General features: G+C 35.6%; 1 protein-coding gene across 2 annotated transcripts in view; it reads right to left on the reverse strand.

The window, feature by feature from the left end:
- Nucleotides 1-13298: 13298 nt before the first annotated feature.
- Nucleotides 13299-18005, reverse strand: part of BRDT (bromodomain testis associated) — a 52225-nt gene continuing 47518 nt past the window's right edge. For both annotated transcript variants that reach the window (XM_061186320.1, XM_061186319.1), the window contains exon 17: nt 13299-13394. In XM_061186320.1, the coding sequence (XP_061042303.1) occupies nt 13326-13394 (69 nt within the window). In that variant the 3' untranslated portion in view covers nt 13299-13325. The remainder of the gene's footprint in view (nt 13395-18005) is intronic.

The raw sequence follows: 18005 nt of genomic DNA on the forward strand, positions 1-18005 counted from the left end.
GAAGTCCCCAGTTGAGGGATATTTCAGTTTTTTCCCCAGTTTTTGGTGGTTATGAATAAAGTGACTCATGTAAAGTTTTTGGTTCGAACTTAAGTTTTCATTTCACTTGGGTCAACACTTAGAAGTGGGATTGCTGGGTCAGGTCGTTAAGTGTGCATTTAGCTTTATAGGAAACTGCCAAACTGGTTTCCAAAGTGGCTGCAATTTTAATTCACACTAGCAATGTGTGAGAGTTATGGTTAGGTCATATTCTTGAAAGCATTTAGTATTGTCAAAAAAAAAAAAAATCCCGATTTTAGCCATTCTAAGAGTTGTGTAGTGTGGTATCTCATTGAAATTTAAATTTGCATTTCTCTAATGATAATAATGTTGGGCATCTTTATGTACTTGTGTGCCACTTGAATATATTCTTCTTTGACGAAGTAGCTGTCCAAATCTTTTACAGATTTAAAAAAAAATTGGGTTGCTTATTTTCTTACTATTGAGTTTGAAAGTTCTTTATATATTTTAGATATGAATCCTTTATCACACATCATGTGGTTTGCAAATATTTTCCCAGTCTGTCTTTTCATTTTTAGGGACTTCTGAAGAGCAGAATTTCTTAATTTTGATGTTATCCAATTTATCACTTTTCTTTTATACGTGGTACTTTTGGTCTTGCATGTAAGAAATCTTTACCTAACTTAAGGTCAACAAGGGCTTTTTTCCCCGTATGTTTTCTTCTAGAAGTTTTATCATTTCATGTTTTATATTTAGGTCTTTGAGTTAATTTTTGCATAAGATGCAAAGTATGGGTTGACATTTATGTTTTCCATGTGGATATCCAATTATTTTGGTATCATTTGTTGAAAAGAATATTCTTCCTCTATTGAACTGCCTTTGCACCTTCACTGAAAGTCAGTTGACATGTGGTACTATTTTTGGACCCTCTAGTCTGTTTCATTGATCTATACGCCTATATTTTCTCCAATACACACTTATCTTTTTTTTTTTTTTTTTCGGCTGCACTGTGCAGCATGTGGATCTTAGTTCCCCAACATGTGCCCCCTGCATTGGGAGTGTGGAGTCTTTTTTGTTTTGTTTTGTTTTTTGGCTGCGTTGGGTCTTCCTTGCTGCGCGGGGGCTTTCTCTAGTTGCTGCGAGCAGGGGCTACTCTTTGTAGCGGTGCACGTGCTTCTCATTGCGGTGGCTTCTCTTGTTGGGGAGCGCAGGCTCCAGGTGCGCCGGCTTCAGTAGTTGTGGTGCAAAGGCTTAGCTGCTCAGCGGCATGTGGGATCTTCCTGGACCAGCGATCGAACCTGTGTCCCCTGCATTGGCAGGCGGATTCTTAACCACTGCGCCGCGCCACAGGGAAGTCTGAGTGCGGAGTCTTAACCGCTGTACCAGCAGGGAAGTTCTAATACACACTTGTCATGACTGTTGAAAGTATAGTAAGTCTAGAACTCAGGTGGTATGAGTCCTTCAAATTTGTTCTTCTTTATCAAAATTGTTTTGGCTATTCTAGTTAATTTTCCATACAGATTTTAGTATTAGCTTGTCAATTTTGGCAAAAATTGTTGATTGGAATGAATTGAATCTATTAATCAGTTTTGAGAGAACTGATATTTTAACAATATTGAGTTGTTCAATCCATGAACATATCTATCCATTTATTTAGATCTTCTTTGATTTATCAGTTTTTCATAGTTTTAAACATACGGATGTTGCATGTATTTTGTAAGATTTATACCTAAGTATTTCTTTTAAAAATATTATTGTAAATGCTATTTTTCAGTTTCCAGTTGCTTGCTGATTCTAGGTGCTTACATGATTTTTTTTGTTTTATGTCTCAAATCCTGAGACCTTGCTAAACTCACTTTTTAGTGCTGGTAGCTTTTTGAAAAATTCTTTGGGATTTTCTGTGTAGACCGTCGTGTTATCTGTGAATAGAGGCAGTTTTATTTCTTCCTTTCCAATATGTTTGCCCTTTATTTCTTTTTCTTCCCTTATTGCACTGACTAGGACCTCCAGTACTACATTGAGTAGGAGTTAGAATGGGCATATTTACCTTGTTTCCAATCATAGGGGGAAATCATTTAGTCTTTTACTATTAAGCATAATATTAGCTGAAGATTCTTTTCTTCTGAGCCACGCAGCTTCCAGGATCTTAGTTCCCTGACCAAGGATTGAGCCTTCGTGCTCGGCAGTGAAAGCAGGGAGTCCTAACCACTGGACCACCAGGGAATTCCCTGAAGATTTTTTTAGATGTCATTTATCGTATTGAGGAAGTTCCTTTTTATTTCTAGCTTCTGAGAGTTTTTTTTTTTTCACAAATGGGGGTTGAATTTTGTAAAAGGGCTTTCTGCTTCTCTTGAGATAATCACAGTTTTTCCTTTTTAACCTACTGATATGGTTAATTACATATAAATTTTTTGAATGTTGAACCAGCCTTTCATTCCCAGAATAAACCCCAATTGATCATGAAGTAGTGTATTTTTAATATATTGCGGAAATCAATTTGCTAATATTTGGTTGATGATTTTTGCATTTATATTTGTTCTTCTTATATATTATGGAAGAATTTATATAGAATCAGTATAATTTGTTTCTTAAATGTTAGGTAGAATTCTCCAAAAAAGCCATGTATGCCTGGGTTTTTTTTTTGTTTTTGCTTTTGTTTTTGTCTTTTTTAAAAATGGTTCTAAAATACAATTCAATTTACTTAATATTTGTAGGATTATTCAGGTGATCTGTTTCCTCTTTGGCAGTTTGTATTTTTTAAGAATTTTATCCATTTCATATAAGTTGTTGAATCTATGGCCATAGAGTTTTTCATAACATGCCCTTATTATCTCTTGAATGTCTGTGGATCTGTAATATTCTCCCTTTCGCACTTGACATTTGTAATTTGTGTCTTCTCTTCTTACTTGGTAGGTCTGTCTAGAGGGCTTATCAATTTTATTGTCTTTTTTAAAAAAGAAACAGCTTTTGGTTTTATTGATTTTTTTCTCTATTTTTTGTTTTGTTTTAATGAAACTTAATTTCATTTAAGTTTAAATGATTTCTGTTCTTCATTATGTCCTGTCTTCTCCTTGATTTAGATTTAATTTGCTTTTTCTAGTTTCTTAAGGTAGAAGCTTAAATGAGTGATTTGAGATCTTCCTTCTGTTTTAATATAAACACTGAGTGCTAAAAATTTTCCTCTAAATATTACCACTTCACTGCATCCCACAAATTTTAATGTGTTGCATTTTCGTTTTCATACAATTCAAAATATTTTCTAATTTTTATTGTGATTTCCTCTTTTACCATGGGTTATTTAGAAATGCTTAATTTCCAAATAATATTTTTATTATTAATTTCTACTTTAAATCTGGTATGGAATCTTATAAACTACCTATTCTTTTAAATTTGTTAAGGTTTGCTTTATGTCCCTAAATACGGTCTATTTGGCAAACGTTCCAGCTGCATTTGAAAAGTGTATTCTGCTGTTGTTAGCTAGAGTGTGGCATTAATGTCAATTAGGTAAAGATGGTTAGCAATGTTGTTCAGGACTATTAGATCTTTACTGACTTTCTGCCGACTCATTCTATCAATTGCTGAAAGAAGAATGGTGAAATCTGTCTGTAATGGTGGATTTGCCTATTTCTCCTTTTAGATCTATCAATGCTACTGTTTTTGCTTTAGCCAGTTATCTTTTTTTTTTTTTTTTTTTCCTTTGGCCGCACTGTGTGGCTTGTGGGATCTTACTTACCCGACCAGGGATTGAACCCAGGCCCTTGGCATTGAGAGCGCAGAGTCCTGATCACTGGACTGCCAGGGAATTCCCCTTTAGCCAGTTATCTTTTGGAACATTTATAAATAATAAAAAATGAGTTTTATAATTACCTCCATTTATGCCATATCTAGTGTTCTTTATTCATTGTATAGATACAAGTTTCTCACTGGAATCACATCCCTTCTACCAGAAGAACTTCCTTTAACATTTCTTGTAATACAGGTCTGCTGGCAATAAATACTTTGTTTTTGTTTGTTTGAAGAAGTATTTATTTCTCTTTCAATTTTGAAAATGTTTCCAGTGGATATAGAATTCTAGGTTGACAAGATTTTCATTTTAGAACTTTAAAGATGCCATTCCACTGTCTTATGACTTTTACAGTTTCCGATGAGAAGTTTGCCATATTCTTTTCTTTGTTCCTCTGTATTTATTGTGTCATGTTTGTCTTTGGTTTCAGCAGTTTAAATATGATATATCTAAGTGTGTGTGATTTTTTTTTTTTGTATTTATCTTGCTTACCATTTTCTGAGCTTCTTGAATTTGTGGTTTTGTATCTGTCACTATGTTAGATAATAGAAAATATATATTGGTCTCTGCCCCGCTTCCTGACAGGTAGATCCTGAAACCCTTGTAATTTTCTAAGTGATAAGAGAACTAGGAGCATCTGTTATTCTAATATTTGGTCTCTGACCCATATCTGATACAGGGCTCTTAAAACCCTTGTAAATTCCTGGTAATAAGAGCCCCAGGAGGATCTTTTGTTCTAATGAGTTCACTCTGGGTGAGCTCCTGAATGGCTCCAGATGGGGGCTGGTCACCAGAAAGACCAAGACATGTTTAGAAACTTGGAATCTTCAGCTCCACCTCCCTCCTCCAGAGGGGAGAGGGGCTGGAAATGGAGCTAATAATTGATCATGCCTCTGTGATGAAACCTCTAAAAAATCCCAATAGTATGGGGTTTGGGGAGCTTCCAGGTTGGTGAACATATCCACATACAGGAGGGTGACACACTCCCAACTCCACACGGACAGAAGCTCCTGTGCTTGGGACCCTGCCAGACCTCATGCCCTATGTTATCTCTTCATCTGGCTCTTCATCTGTATTCTTTACTACATCCTTTAATAAACTGATAAACATAAGTAAGTGTGTCCTTCAGTTCTGTAAGCTGCTCTAGCAAATAATTGAATCTAAGGGGGAAAATGTCATGAGAACCTCTGATTTGTCTAAGTCAGACAGAAGTTGTGGATAATCTGGGGATCTACTACTTGTGATTGGCGTCTGAAAGGTGCATCAGTCTTGTGGGACTGAGCCCTTAACCTGTGGGATCTGATACTATCTCCAGGTAGATACTTTCAGAACTGAGTTAAATTGTAGGACACCTAGATGATGTCACAGAGAATTGTTTGGTTGGGGGAAATCCCCCACACATTTGGTGACCAGAAGTGAAGCGTTCTGTGTGAATAATAAAGGAAACACACAGGAGGAAGAACTGAGGGTTTTTCCCTACTCAGGAGAAGGAAAAACTGGAGGTTTTTTTTTTCCCAATACAAATTGATTTTGGAGAATTCTTAGCTAGTGTCCCTTCAAATATTTCTCCAGTCCCATTCTCTCTCTCTTCTCTTTCTGAGATTCCAATTAGACATATGTTAGATTATAATGCTGCCTTACAGCTTTTGGATGTTCTGTTCTGTTGGTCCCACCACACCCCACTTTTTGTGTTCTCTGCTTTTTTCTGTGGGTAATTTCTTTTGATCTATACTTAGTTTCACTGATTCTTTCCTTGGCTGTGTTGATTCTATTGATGAGGCCATCAAAGTCATTCTTGATTTGTTACCATGTTTTTCATTTTCTAGCACTTCCATTTTATTTTTTCCTATAGTTACTATCTCTCTGTTGAAATTATCCATCTGATCACACATTGTCCATTTTTCCTATCTTTTAATACATTAATCATAGTAATTAAAAATTCTCTGATAGTTGCAACTGTGTCATGTTTAAGTCCATTTTTGTTGATTGCTTTGTCTCTTGACAGTGTGATTTTTTTTTTTTTTCCTTGCTTCTTTGTATGCCTCATAGTTTTTTCTTGAAAGACATTTTGTGTAAGACAATAGAGACAAAAGTATATACTTTTTATGCCTGGAAATTGACACATTTTTTTCTTTTGCTAGGCCTTTAGTCTGGAGGTTGAGTCAATCTAGTCAGAAGTTGAGCTGGATTTGGATTTTATTGTTGCTACGGTTATCCTCAGTACACCACAGATTCTCAAATTTCTCTGGTGTGGATCTGGTGTGAATCATGAGGGTGGATCCTGGTTTGCCAGTGAATTTTTCTCAATAGTTGCTACATGCTCATCTTTAAGTCTTTCTTTATGCTTAGTGTTAGTTACAGTCTCTTTCCATGCTCTTGCACCTCTGATTGCAGTAGACTGCTTTTACTTGTCATTGACTGCATTTTACCCTGGTGGTAAGAAGGGCAGGGCAGAGAGGAGCATTCTCTGCTGTCCTAATTCAGCCTCATCAGCAGGCAGTATGTCCTTGGATATCAGAGTGGGACCTTCTAAATGATCCTTCCCTGCCCCCAGTGACACGGTATCTCTAATGGTCTGGACCCACAATGTATTTCCTGCCCCTCTCCCAGGATTAGAAGTTTTATTTCTATTTCCTTCCCCCAGTTGCAGTGGGTCTTCATTTATGCCCTAAAGTTGATAGAGTTTGCTGTTCTTCCTCCGGAAGCTTAAGGCTTATATTTTTTAGGGAAGATGGGGGAGAAGGATCTGGGGGGCCTTTGTGCTTTTCCTGTATCTGCTGCTCTTCTCTTCTAGGCCTGCATCAAGAGGATGGCTTTCTCAGAACGCTCATCCTGCCCCACCCCCACCCCCACCCCCAAATCTTTCTTTTAAGTACTGATGAGGTCTGTGGAGAAGAGCCTGAAAGTGATGGCAGATTTCTCTTGTGCTCCCAAGGGTTCTATATTCTCAAGCTAGCCCACACCAGCCTTTAGCAATTTGTTAGAACTTTTAGATAATTTGTTATTGTTGTTGTTGCCAGATTATATAGCATTTGATGGTACCTACCTCAGGTAAGCCAGTGCTTATGTCATGTCTCTCCTTTGATGCATTTGTCTTTCCTTAGATTTTGGGTTACCCTGCAATGTCAGCCCTCAGATTAATCGGTGAATTTAAAGATTTTCTGGCTTTTTAGTTCATTGTAATGATGGGAGAAATGCTTTTTCCAGTTTTCTAGATCCTAAGTGGAAGCCCGATTTCCTAATTTTTAAAAATTGAGATATAATTGACATATAACATTGTATTAGTTTTAAGTGTACAACATAATGATTTGATATCTGTATATATTGTGAAATGATTACCACTATAAGTTTAGTACTTATTTTTTAGTTTTGAGTATTACCTTTTTTAAATTGACATTTCAAGTGACACAATCACAAAGTTATAAGAGAAATAATAGAACCTGTGTATACTTTATCCAGTGTACTTTATGCTTTCTATTGTATCATATATGTAGCTTTGTGTACCCACCACCAAAATCAAGAATACGGAACAGTTCCATTACCACAAGTATCCCTCATGTTGCCCTGTAATAACCATACTTACACCTCATTCCTAACCTTTGGTGACTGCTAATCTGTCCTCTGTTTCCAAAATTTTGTCATTTCAAAAATGTTATGTAAGTGAAATCATATAGTATATGATCTTTGGGGATTTTTTCCTACTCAGCATAATAATTCCCTATAAATTCAAGTTATTGTATATATCAATAGTTCATTCCTCTTTACTCCTGAGTAGTATTCCACAGTATGTATATATTACAAATTGTTTAACCATTTACCTATTATATGACATCTGGATGTTTTCCAGTTTTTGACTATTATGAAAAAAGCTGCTAGGAACATTTGTGTACAGGTTTTTGTGTGATCATAAGTTATCATTTATCTTAGATAAATGCCCAAGAATACAATTGCTGTGTCACATGGCTTTGCATGTTTTGTTTGTAAGAAACTGCAAACTGGTTTCTAGAGTGGCTCTACCGTTATATTCCCACCAGCAATATATGAGTGACCCAGTTTTTCTCCATCCTTGCCAGCATTTTGTGTTGTCACTATTTTTTTATTTTAACCTTTCTGATAGATGTACAGTGATATCTCATTGCAGTTCAAATTTACATGTCACTGATGGCTAATGATGGTGAACATGCTTTCATGTGTATATGCCATAGGTATATTCTCTTTGAGGAAATTTTGTTCATGTCTTTTGCCCATTTCCTAATTAATTATTTTACAGTTGTTTTGAGAGTTCTTTATTGTATATGATATTTCTTTGTCAGGTATGTGGTTTGCAAATACTTGTTCCTAATCTGTAGTTTATCTTTTCATAGAACAAAAGTTTTAATTTGAAGAGATCCAATTTATCAATTTCTCATTTATGGATCATGCTTTTGGTATCAAGTCTAAAATCTTTTTGCTTAACACACAGAGCCTAAAGATTTTTCTTGTTTTTTTCCCTAAAATTTTATGGTTTTACATTTTACATTTAAGTCCAAGATGCATTTTTGAGTTAATTTTTGCATAAGATGTGAGACTTAGGTTGAGATTGTCTGGTTTTTTTTTTTTGCCTATGGATATCCAGTTGCCCCAGTACCATTTGTTGTAAAGACTATCCTTCCAGGACTTCCCTGGTGGCGCAGTGGTTAAGAATCTGCTTGCCAATGCAGGGGACACGGGTTCAATCTCTGGTCCGGGAAGATCCCACATGCCACAGAGCAACTAAGCCCGTGTACCACAACTACTGAGCCTGTGCTCTAGAGCCCACGAGCCGCAACTACTGAGCCCACGTGCCACAACTACTGAAGCCCATGCGCCTAGAGCCTGTGCTCCACAAGAGAAGCCACCACAATGGGAAGCACACACATCACAACGAAGAGTAGCCCCCGCTCACCGCAACTAGAGAATGCCCTTGCACAGCAACGAAGACCCAACACAGTCAAAAATAAACTAAAAAAAAACCCACGAAGACTATCCTTCCATCCTTCCTCCACTGAATTGCACTTTTGTCAAAAATCAATTGAGCATATTTTTATGGTTCTACTTCTGGGTTCCCTATTCTGTTCTAGTCCACTGATCTCTGGGTCTACCTCGTCACTAATACATTTCTTGATTACTGTAGTTTTTTTTTAATATTTATTTTATTTTGGCTGTACAGGGACTTAGTTGTGGCACGCAGGATCTTTGTTGCTGCATGTGGGTTTCTTAGTTGCGGCATGTGGACTCTTAGCTGCAGCATGCATATGCAATCTAGTTCCACCACCAGGGATCGAACCTGGGCCCCCTGCATTGGGAGCTTGGAGTCTTACCCACTGGACCACCAGGGAAGTCCCCACTATAGCTTTTTAGTAAGCCTTAATGTCACACAGAATGATTCCTCATGTTATTTTTTGTCAATATTATTTAATTATTCTAGTGCTTTTCCCATTCCACATACATTTTAGAATAAGCTTGTTTATGTCTATGAAAAACTGCTGGGGTTTTGATAGGATGTGATTTTGAGGAGAACTGACATCTTTACTATGTTGTCTTCCAATTAATGAACACAGTATGTCTCTTCATTTATTTAGGTCTTTCTATTTTGATTTGTTCCATAAGCATTTTGTACTTTTCAGTATATAGATCCTGTACACGTTTTGTTAAGTGTATACCTAAATAGTCCATATTCTTTCGAGTGATTATAAACGTTACTGTTTTTAAGTTTTCACATGCTCATTAGCCTGCAGAGATCAGATTTTTGTATGTTGATTTTGTATCCTGTGACCCTACTTAAATCACTTATTAGCTGTAGTTTTTTTTAGATTTCTTGGATTTTCTGTATAGAAAATCATGTGCAAAAATTCAGCAGCTGTTCCTTAAAGCAAGATTAATTTAGAAACTGTTTAAACATTATAGTTACCCAAAAATAGCCTATGGTGAAATCCTGCAGCCATTTACTTTAAAATTGGAAATATAAATGACTCCTATTGCTTCTATTATTTAACATTTTGGGAAATTATAGCTAAAGAAATAAAAAAACACCAAAAACAGTTTTATTCATGTCCAATTTGTATAACTTGGGGTTTTTTTTGCATAGCTCAAATAAATCACACTTGGAGTAGAATTCTTTTCATACATTGTGGGATTTGGTCTGCTAGTATTTTGTTGAAGATTGTTGTGTCTAAGTTCATTACAGATAATGGTCTGCAGCTTTTTTGTTTTGTTTTTTTTGGTACTGTCTTTGATTTTAGTATCAGGGTATTACTGGCCTTATGAGTTGGGAAGTATTCCCTGTTCCTGTTGATAAAATTTGTCCTGTTGACAAAAATGACAGAATAGGCCAATTTCTGGAAGAGCCATTTTCTAGAATAGATTTTTTTTCTTGCAAGAGTTTTACACTGGTATTAATCCTTCTTTAAATGTTTGGTATAATTTTTCAGTGAAATCATATGGGCTTGGAGATTTTTTTCAGACGCCATTAAATTATGAATTAAAAAAAATTTTAATGGTACAGGGCTATTTAGATTATTTCACATTGATTGAGTTTTGATGGTTTATGTTTTTTGAGGAATTGGTCCATTTCTTCAAATTTATGAATGTAAAGTTATTTGTAACTTTTATCTTTTTGTTATTATTTATTATTTGTAACTTTTATCTTTTTATTTGTAACTTTTATCTTTTTAATGATTATAGGATCTGTAGTGATTTGTGTCTTTTTCTTTTTGTTATTCTTGCTAGAGGTGTATGTCTTTCTCTAACCAGTTTCATGGGTGCCAAGCAGGCAGTCAGATTAATAAAGACTGGAGTTTTGCCAAGTGAATTCAACAAAGAAAGGAACAATGGAGTTGAGAGTGTATGCAAGGGAGCGATTATAAATGATAATGTACTACAGACTCTGGATAAGGAGAGATGTGAGGGTGTGAGGGGAGAGGTACTGTGAAAAGGCACTAGGGTTAAAGGATCCTAGGTCCTAGTGAGGTCTAATGATTGCTGGAGTCAGGGCCTTTCCAGATTAAGCTAGAAAAAGACAGCAGTAAATAGTGAGAGGCTAGGATGCTTGAAACTGAGATTAAGGAAGAGTTATAGTTGTTGGCAATGACAAAGGAGTGGCTAAAGTTGATTAGATATTAAGGTCATTAGCAGAGAAGTCAAGGGACTGAGAAGCATCAATTAGAGAGTGACAGTGAAACAGACTAAAATCTCTGGGGAACGAGGAGGAGTGAACCAGGGATGCTAAATGACTATGGGTGGTATAGTCTGATGATCATGAAAAACTTAAAGCTGGGATATTTAGGGAACAAGAGAATGGTCTGCAAGTAGCACTCCCAAGATAAGAAAACCATTAGTGGAAAAACAGGTACTAAATGACAGCCTGCAGGAGAGAGCCAGGGTTCAGTTAGAGCAGTGATTCTCAAACTTTAATGTATATTAGAATCACCTGGAGGGTCAACTATAGGTTGCTGGACCCCACACCAAGAGGTTCTGATTTAGTAAGTCTGAGAATCTGCATGTTCCCAGATGATGCTGATGCAGCTGGTCCATGGACCACACTTCCAGAACAACTCAAGAACAAAAAGAGGGGAAAAAAAAGCAAAATGGTTGATTATATAGAGAATGTTGTTAACACAAGTAAACTCCATGCGAGAAGTTAAGAGAAGCCAAACAATTTTGTACTAAAAAATAATGCGTAACATAGGAAGGATCAGTCATACATCAATATTTTCTCTGCAGAACTGCCTTCAACCAACCTACCAAAATTTTGTTGAGTATCTGCAATGTGCCAGGCCCCTTACTGACTGAGCAAAGGTTCAAGTGTTAAATTGGTTAAACTAAACACTGATCACCATAACATAGCTCTCTATAAGGACTGCTGCAAATGTTTATAGGAAAACCTCAAGTAAGCCATTTAATGTAAAAGGATATGTTAATGAAGCTGAACTTTCTTTTTAGATATAGACAAAGATCATTCATTGAGCAGTTTTATTAGTTATTTAAAGGCAGTTGTTGAAAGATTTAATGTGTATTTGACAGAAGTAAATTCTTATTTACTATTTTTATTCGCTTCAAAATGGAAAATTTCCCACAGATCATAAAAGCATTACATAATCAATATTTAAATGAACCAGAAAATACTGAAAAGTCTACAGAAAATGGAAAAAAACCAAAAAGCAAAAAAAAATCCTGTAATCCCATCACCTAGAGGTAACCACTATGCATTTCTGAAGTATCTAAGACTATATATATAAATATAGATTAGACTATATATCTATATGATCTTTTAGGAAAAACAATGCATGCTGTTTAGTATATGCATACTAATTTCTCGGTTAAAAATATAGTTTAATAGGTATAGGTATGATTTTCACTTTAATTCTGGCTATGTTTCATGAAGGTATCATCACCATTTTAGCTACTAGTTAATCATGTTTTTAAAATGGTCAACAGTTTAAAGATATTTCAAAAAATTATCATATTGATTATAAAAATAAATGAAGCCAAGAAAACTTTCTCTTTCTCTCTATAATACACATACACTTTGAATTTTCACTTTAGATGATATTGGAATAGTGCCTGAATGTTACACTTCAAGAGTCCAAAATTTTAAAATACATGAAGCTGATATACATGAGTTATACATAATTCCAACTTGAGAATGATGAAACAAAAATATTTTACAGACTTAAATACTTAGTAAAGTAAAAATTTAGATTTCCATTGCTATCACATATGCATATTAAGAAATGTATAGATTCTTATAAAAACTTGCATACATAATTAATATCTACTGCTATTTTGCCTCAAATTCAACATCTTTCAAACCGTAGGTAATATAAATTTTGAATATAGAACCATTAGAGAATCTTATGTAACCTGACACTCAAAGAAACCAAGTATTGTTTGTTAGAGGTTCTAAATATTTTTGAAGGCAGACAAATATTTGTTTTAAAAGTTAAAAACTCATGGTGATCATTTTGTAATGTATAGATGTATTGAATCACTATGTTGTACACCTGGAACTAACAGTGTTGTAGGTTAATTATACTTCAATTTTAAAAAATAAATAAAATACTGAAACACCTGCATTACAAAAGGGCCCATCACTCCATAAAATAAGGTTTGAATTCCATTAAATGACAACTCCCTCTAAAAAGCAAAATTAGAAACTCAAGAACTATATTTTTGATACCCTTGTATAGTCTTCATTTTTTAAACAGGAAGGCACCATCTCTTTTGGATTTTCATTGCTTAGACAGGGCCTATAATATATAGTAGACTATTTGTAAAGTGAATAGCATTTGGGAATTTATTCAATTTTTAGGGATCCAGAACTATAAAATTTCCTGTAAATTATGTCATTAAAAAAATGAACATATAGCTATTAAGAAACGTTAAGTGAAAATTGTTTAATCATCTTAGAGCAGTCAAAATACAGTATAAGATTGGTATCTTGGTGTCTGAAAGCAATCATTTTACCATTTGCATTTTAATCTTTTGTATTATTCAAGTTGACGGTTAATTAAAAAACCTAGTTTTAATCAAAGTTGTTTTCAAACATCGTCATAATGTCACTTTGAAGAGTCATATCAATGGTACCAGCCATCTGTAGAAAAGAAGAGAAAACGTAAATGTTACTTAAAAAGTTTATACCTTCATTATGTTACATCTATATGAAAAAATGATAATGCAACATTTGGAACATACAAAATGAATGCAATTTATTTAACATAATGAGTTTGTACATAACTTTTAATATCTGTTCAAATACTATCTGATTTTTGTTAAAATACTGTTCACGTAATAAAGAAAAATAAGTTTAAAACTTACAAGAACACAAATAACAAGTTTAACCTATCTCTCCAAGTAAGAAAGTTCTCAGTGTTAATATAAACATGAACTGAGATTACATGGTTTCATGTATCTCTCCAGCCAACACAGTGCTAGACACATAAAATTATTTTCTGAATGAACTAGTATCTTACCTATGTGAGAGAACTATACTATGTTTAAAGCCAAGGGTTTTCCATGATTTTGCCAATTACTGTGTAACCTAAGGCAAATGATCTAACCAAGTTTATTTTATATACAGATATTTATGAAGAGCAACCAGATTGCATGTATAACACTCAGTACAATGTTGTTTATTAAATGCTAAAAAGCTAAATAAAATAAGCTAAAGTATAGGAAAAGCTAATTAAGACAAAAGAAACAAAAGTTTCTTACTATACTCTGAAGCCTTCTCTAAAAGTCCTTGTGATACAAGTTAGATAGTATTTGCCACATCTGAAATGACACCAACTAGGAAAGTTCAAAAAATGTTTTGTTTTGTTTCGTTTTTCTAAATCAGTGAAGAGTAGCAGCCCAGAGTAGTAGGTAAAAGCACCAGTTTGCAAACCAGTTGGTTGACTTTCTGGATGGGAATCAGTGTTCTCTGGCTATGTGGAAGAAGACTTGGAATTATGACTTAGCTACCAAAAGGATATTAAGAAGCTATGTGTGACTCTTAAAAACTATGAAAATTTCTTTAAATATGCCTTAGAGACAATAGGGTAAATTCTTAGATCTTAGCCCAGGCTATTTTCCTAATGCCAGCTCTTAGGATACCAAATATCTAGCCCAAATAGTTCCTTAAAAGTTCTATTTTAACCCTCCAATGAGAGTTGGATACACTGTCCTAGTTTAAATATCACTGATACTCCTAGAAGTATCCAGACATACTGCAAAATTCCAAAAATATGTAATGAAACTTGTTTTGTTTAAAAGTACTTTGGGAAATTTGGAGTCAAGATGGCAGAGTAGGAGGACGTGGAGTTCATGTCTCCCCACAACTAGGGCACCCACCAGACACTAGTGGGGGACCTTGACACCCAAGGGGATGGGAGGAACCCCTGAGTGACCGGGTAGGACGTGGGGGGGAGCGAGTGGGGAGGAGTGGAGGCTGAATGGGACCGGCACTCCTGAGGGGTGGCTGAGAGAGGGGAGGGGTTCCCATGCCTGGAGGGACCCTCAGGAGTTTGGAGGATCAGACTGTACTACAAAGCTACAGTAATCAAGATAATATGGTACTGGCACAAAAACAGAAATATAGATCAATGGTACAGGATAGAAAGCAGAGATAAACCCATGTACATATGGTCACCGAATTTATGACAAAGCAGGCAAGAACATACAACGGAGAAAAGACAGCCTCTTCAATAAGTGGTGCTGGGAAAACTGGACAGCTACATGTAAAAGAATGAAATTAGAACACTCCCTAACACCATACACAAAAATAAACTCAAAATGGATTAAACACCTAAATGTAAGACCGGACACTATAAAACTCTTAGAGGAAAACACAGGAAGAACACTCTTTGACATAAACCACAGCAAGATCTTTTTTGACCAACCTCCTAGAGTAATGAAAATAAAAAAACAAAAATAAACAAATGGGACCTAATTAAACTTAAAAGCTTTTGCACAGCAAAGGAAACCATAAACAAGATGAAAAGACAACACTCAGAATGGGAGAAAATATTTGCAAATGAAACAACTGACAAAGGATTAATCTCCAAAATACAGAAACAGCTCATGGAGCTCAATATCAAAAAAACAAACAACCCAATCAAAAAATGGGCGGAAGACCTAAATAGATAACTCTCCAAGGAGGACATACAGATGGCCAAGGGGCACATGAAAGGATGCTCAATGTCACTAATTATTAGAGAAATACAAATCAAAACTACAATGAGGTATCACCTCACACCAGTCAGAATGGCCATCATCAAAAGATCTACAAACGGTAAATGCCAGAGAGGGTGTGGAGAAAAGGGAACCCTCTTGCACTGTTGGTGGGAAAGTAAATTGATACAGTCATTGTGGAGAACAGTATGGAGGTTCCTTAAAAAACCAAAAATAGAACTACCATATGACGCATCAATCCACTACTAGGCATATACCCTGAGAAAACCATAATTCAAAAGGTTTTGACACATGTACCCCAATGTTCATTGCAGCACTATTTACAATAGCCAGGACATGGAAGCAACCTAAATGTCCAACAACAGATTAATGGATAAAGAAGATGTGGTACATATATACAATGGAATATTGCTCAGCCGTAAAAAGGAATGAAATTGGATCATTTGTAGAGATGTGGACGGACCTACAGACTGTCATACAGAGTGAAGTAAGCCAGAAAGAGAAAAACAAATATTGTATATTAATGCATATATGTGGAATCTAGAAAAATGGTACAGATGAACCTATTTGAGGACAGGAATAGAGACGCAGACACAGAGACTGGATTTGTGGACGTGGTGCGGGGGGGTGGGTGGAGGGGGGGAGGCGGGGACTAACTGGGAGATTAGGATTGACATATATACACTACCATGTGTAAAATAGATAGCTAGTGGGAACATGCTATAAAGCACAGGAAGCTCAGCTCGGTGCTCTGTGACTTCCTAGATGGGTGGGATGGGGGGGTGGGATGGGAGGGAGGTCTAAGAAGGAGGGGATATAGGTATACATATAGCTGATTCACATCACTGTACAGCAGAAACTAACAACACTGTAAAGCAATTATACTCCAATAAAAAAATTTTTTTAAAATAAAAAGTAAAAGTACTTTGGGAGCTCCCTGGTGGTCAGTGGTTAAGACTCTATGCTCCCAATGCAGGGGGCCCGGGTTCCATCCCTGGTCGGGGAACTAAGATCCCACATACTGCAACTAAGACTGCAAGCTGCAACTACTGAGCCCGCATGCCACAACAAAGAGCCCATGTGCCGCAACGAAGACCCAGCACAGCCAAAAATGCATAAATGAATTAATTTTAAAAAGAAACTAACTTTAAAAAAATGAATAAATAAAAGTATGATTGTGTTGCAGATTCTCTTCCATCTTGACTAAATCTGAACTAGTGGAATACTTATTGATATCGAACTGGTTATTGCCTATACCAATTAACCTTAGATACCACGATTTAAATACTAAGGCTCTCTGCAGCTGACACCATAACCTGGATATTCCTTTTTTCAGTGGTCCTAATATACACTTCAGCCATTCAAATTTAAGATAAAAAACTGGGTCAAAGGAACTGGCATAAGCTCTGGTAGGGACCTTATGCTAGATGTCAAGTTTTTGCAGCTGTTTACAATACGCATCTGTCAAGTAGCAGCAGCATAAGTTTGGGTTGTCAAGAATGATAGTAGGTAGCTCCAAAGTCAGGTTTTCAATTGTCAAGCTGCTAGAGGTGGCATTTTTAGTCACATTTCAGTGGGTTCCAGAAAAATGCTTGGGGTTTAGAAATTATATCAGGTTACCTAGTTGGGTTGTTAGGTGGCAGGTAGGTTCCTGAGATATCACTTGTGGGTGACTGAAGTCAGGCCCTTGTGAGTACCAAAAGGAAAAATTCCTAGGTCACTAGAGAAATACTTCTATTAAAGTACTAATTAAACTTTAATAAAGAACTCCTAAAAAACAAACAAAAAAATAAAACAATATAAAAAATTTGCTGTTTAAATTAATTAAAATTAAATAAAATGAAAAATTTAGTTCCTTAGTTGCATTAGCCACATTTCAAGTGCTCAATGCCATATGTGACTAGCAGCTATTATATTTGATTGTATAAAGCACATTCCTATAATTGTAGAAAGTTCTATAAGACCATATTGCTCTAAAGTAAACTCCACCATATGTTACAATACTGCTAAATGCAATCTGTTTCTGCCTTCATACTATAGATAAGAGGCTGACAAAACTTTTATATATTATTTCCTAGGAAATTTACTTGTATCATAATCAATACCACAGCCAAAGCCAGTGGATTTTTTCTTCTGGAACTAATGTTTCCATATGTCCTATCAATTCACATGAGTTTTCCAGGATTACAAAAATATCCAGCACCCAATAAGGTAAAATTTACATCTGGCATCAATGGTTACCAGGTAAGCAAAGAAGCAGAAAAACACCATCTGTAAAGGAGATCAATCAATCAATCGAAACCAACCTGGAAGTGACATAAATGTCAGAATTAGCAGAGAACCCATTAAACAGTTATGATAACTGTATTCCATTTGTTCAAAAGTTTAATAGAGATACTAAAAACATTAAAAAGACCCAAATCAACTTCTAGATATGACAACTATAATGTCTGAGATGGGACAACTTCAAGTGGCCTAATACAAAAGTAATTGGAGTCACTAAAAGGAGAAAAGGAGGAAACAGAAAAAATAT

This window comes from Eubalaena glacialis, chromosome 3 (genome assembly GCF_028564815.1).
Source record: "Eubalaena glacialis isolate mEubGla1 chromosome 3, mEubGla1.1.hap2.+ XY, whole genome shotgun sequence".
NCBI classification, from domain to species: Eukaryota; Metazoa; Chordata; class Mammalia; order Artiodactyla; family Balaenidae; genus Eubalaena; species Eubalaena glacialis.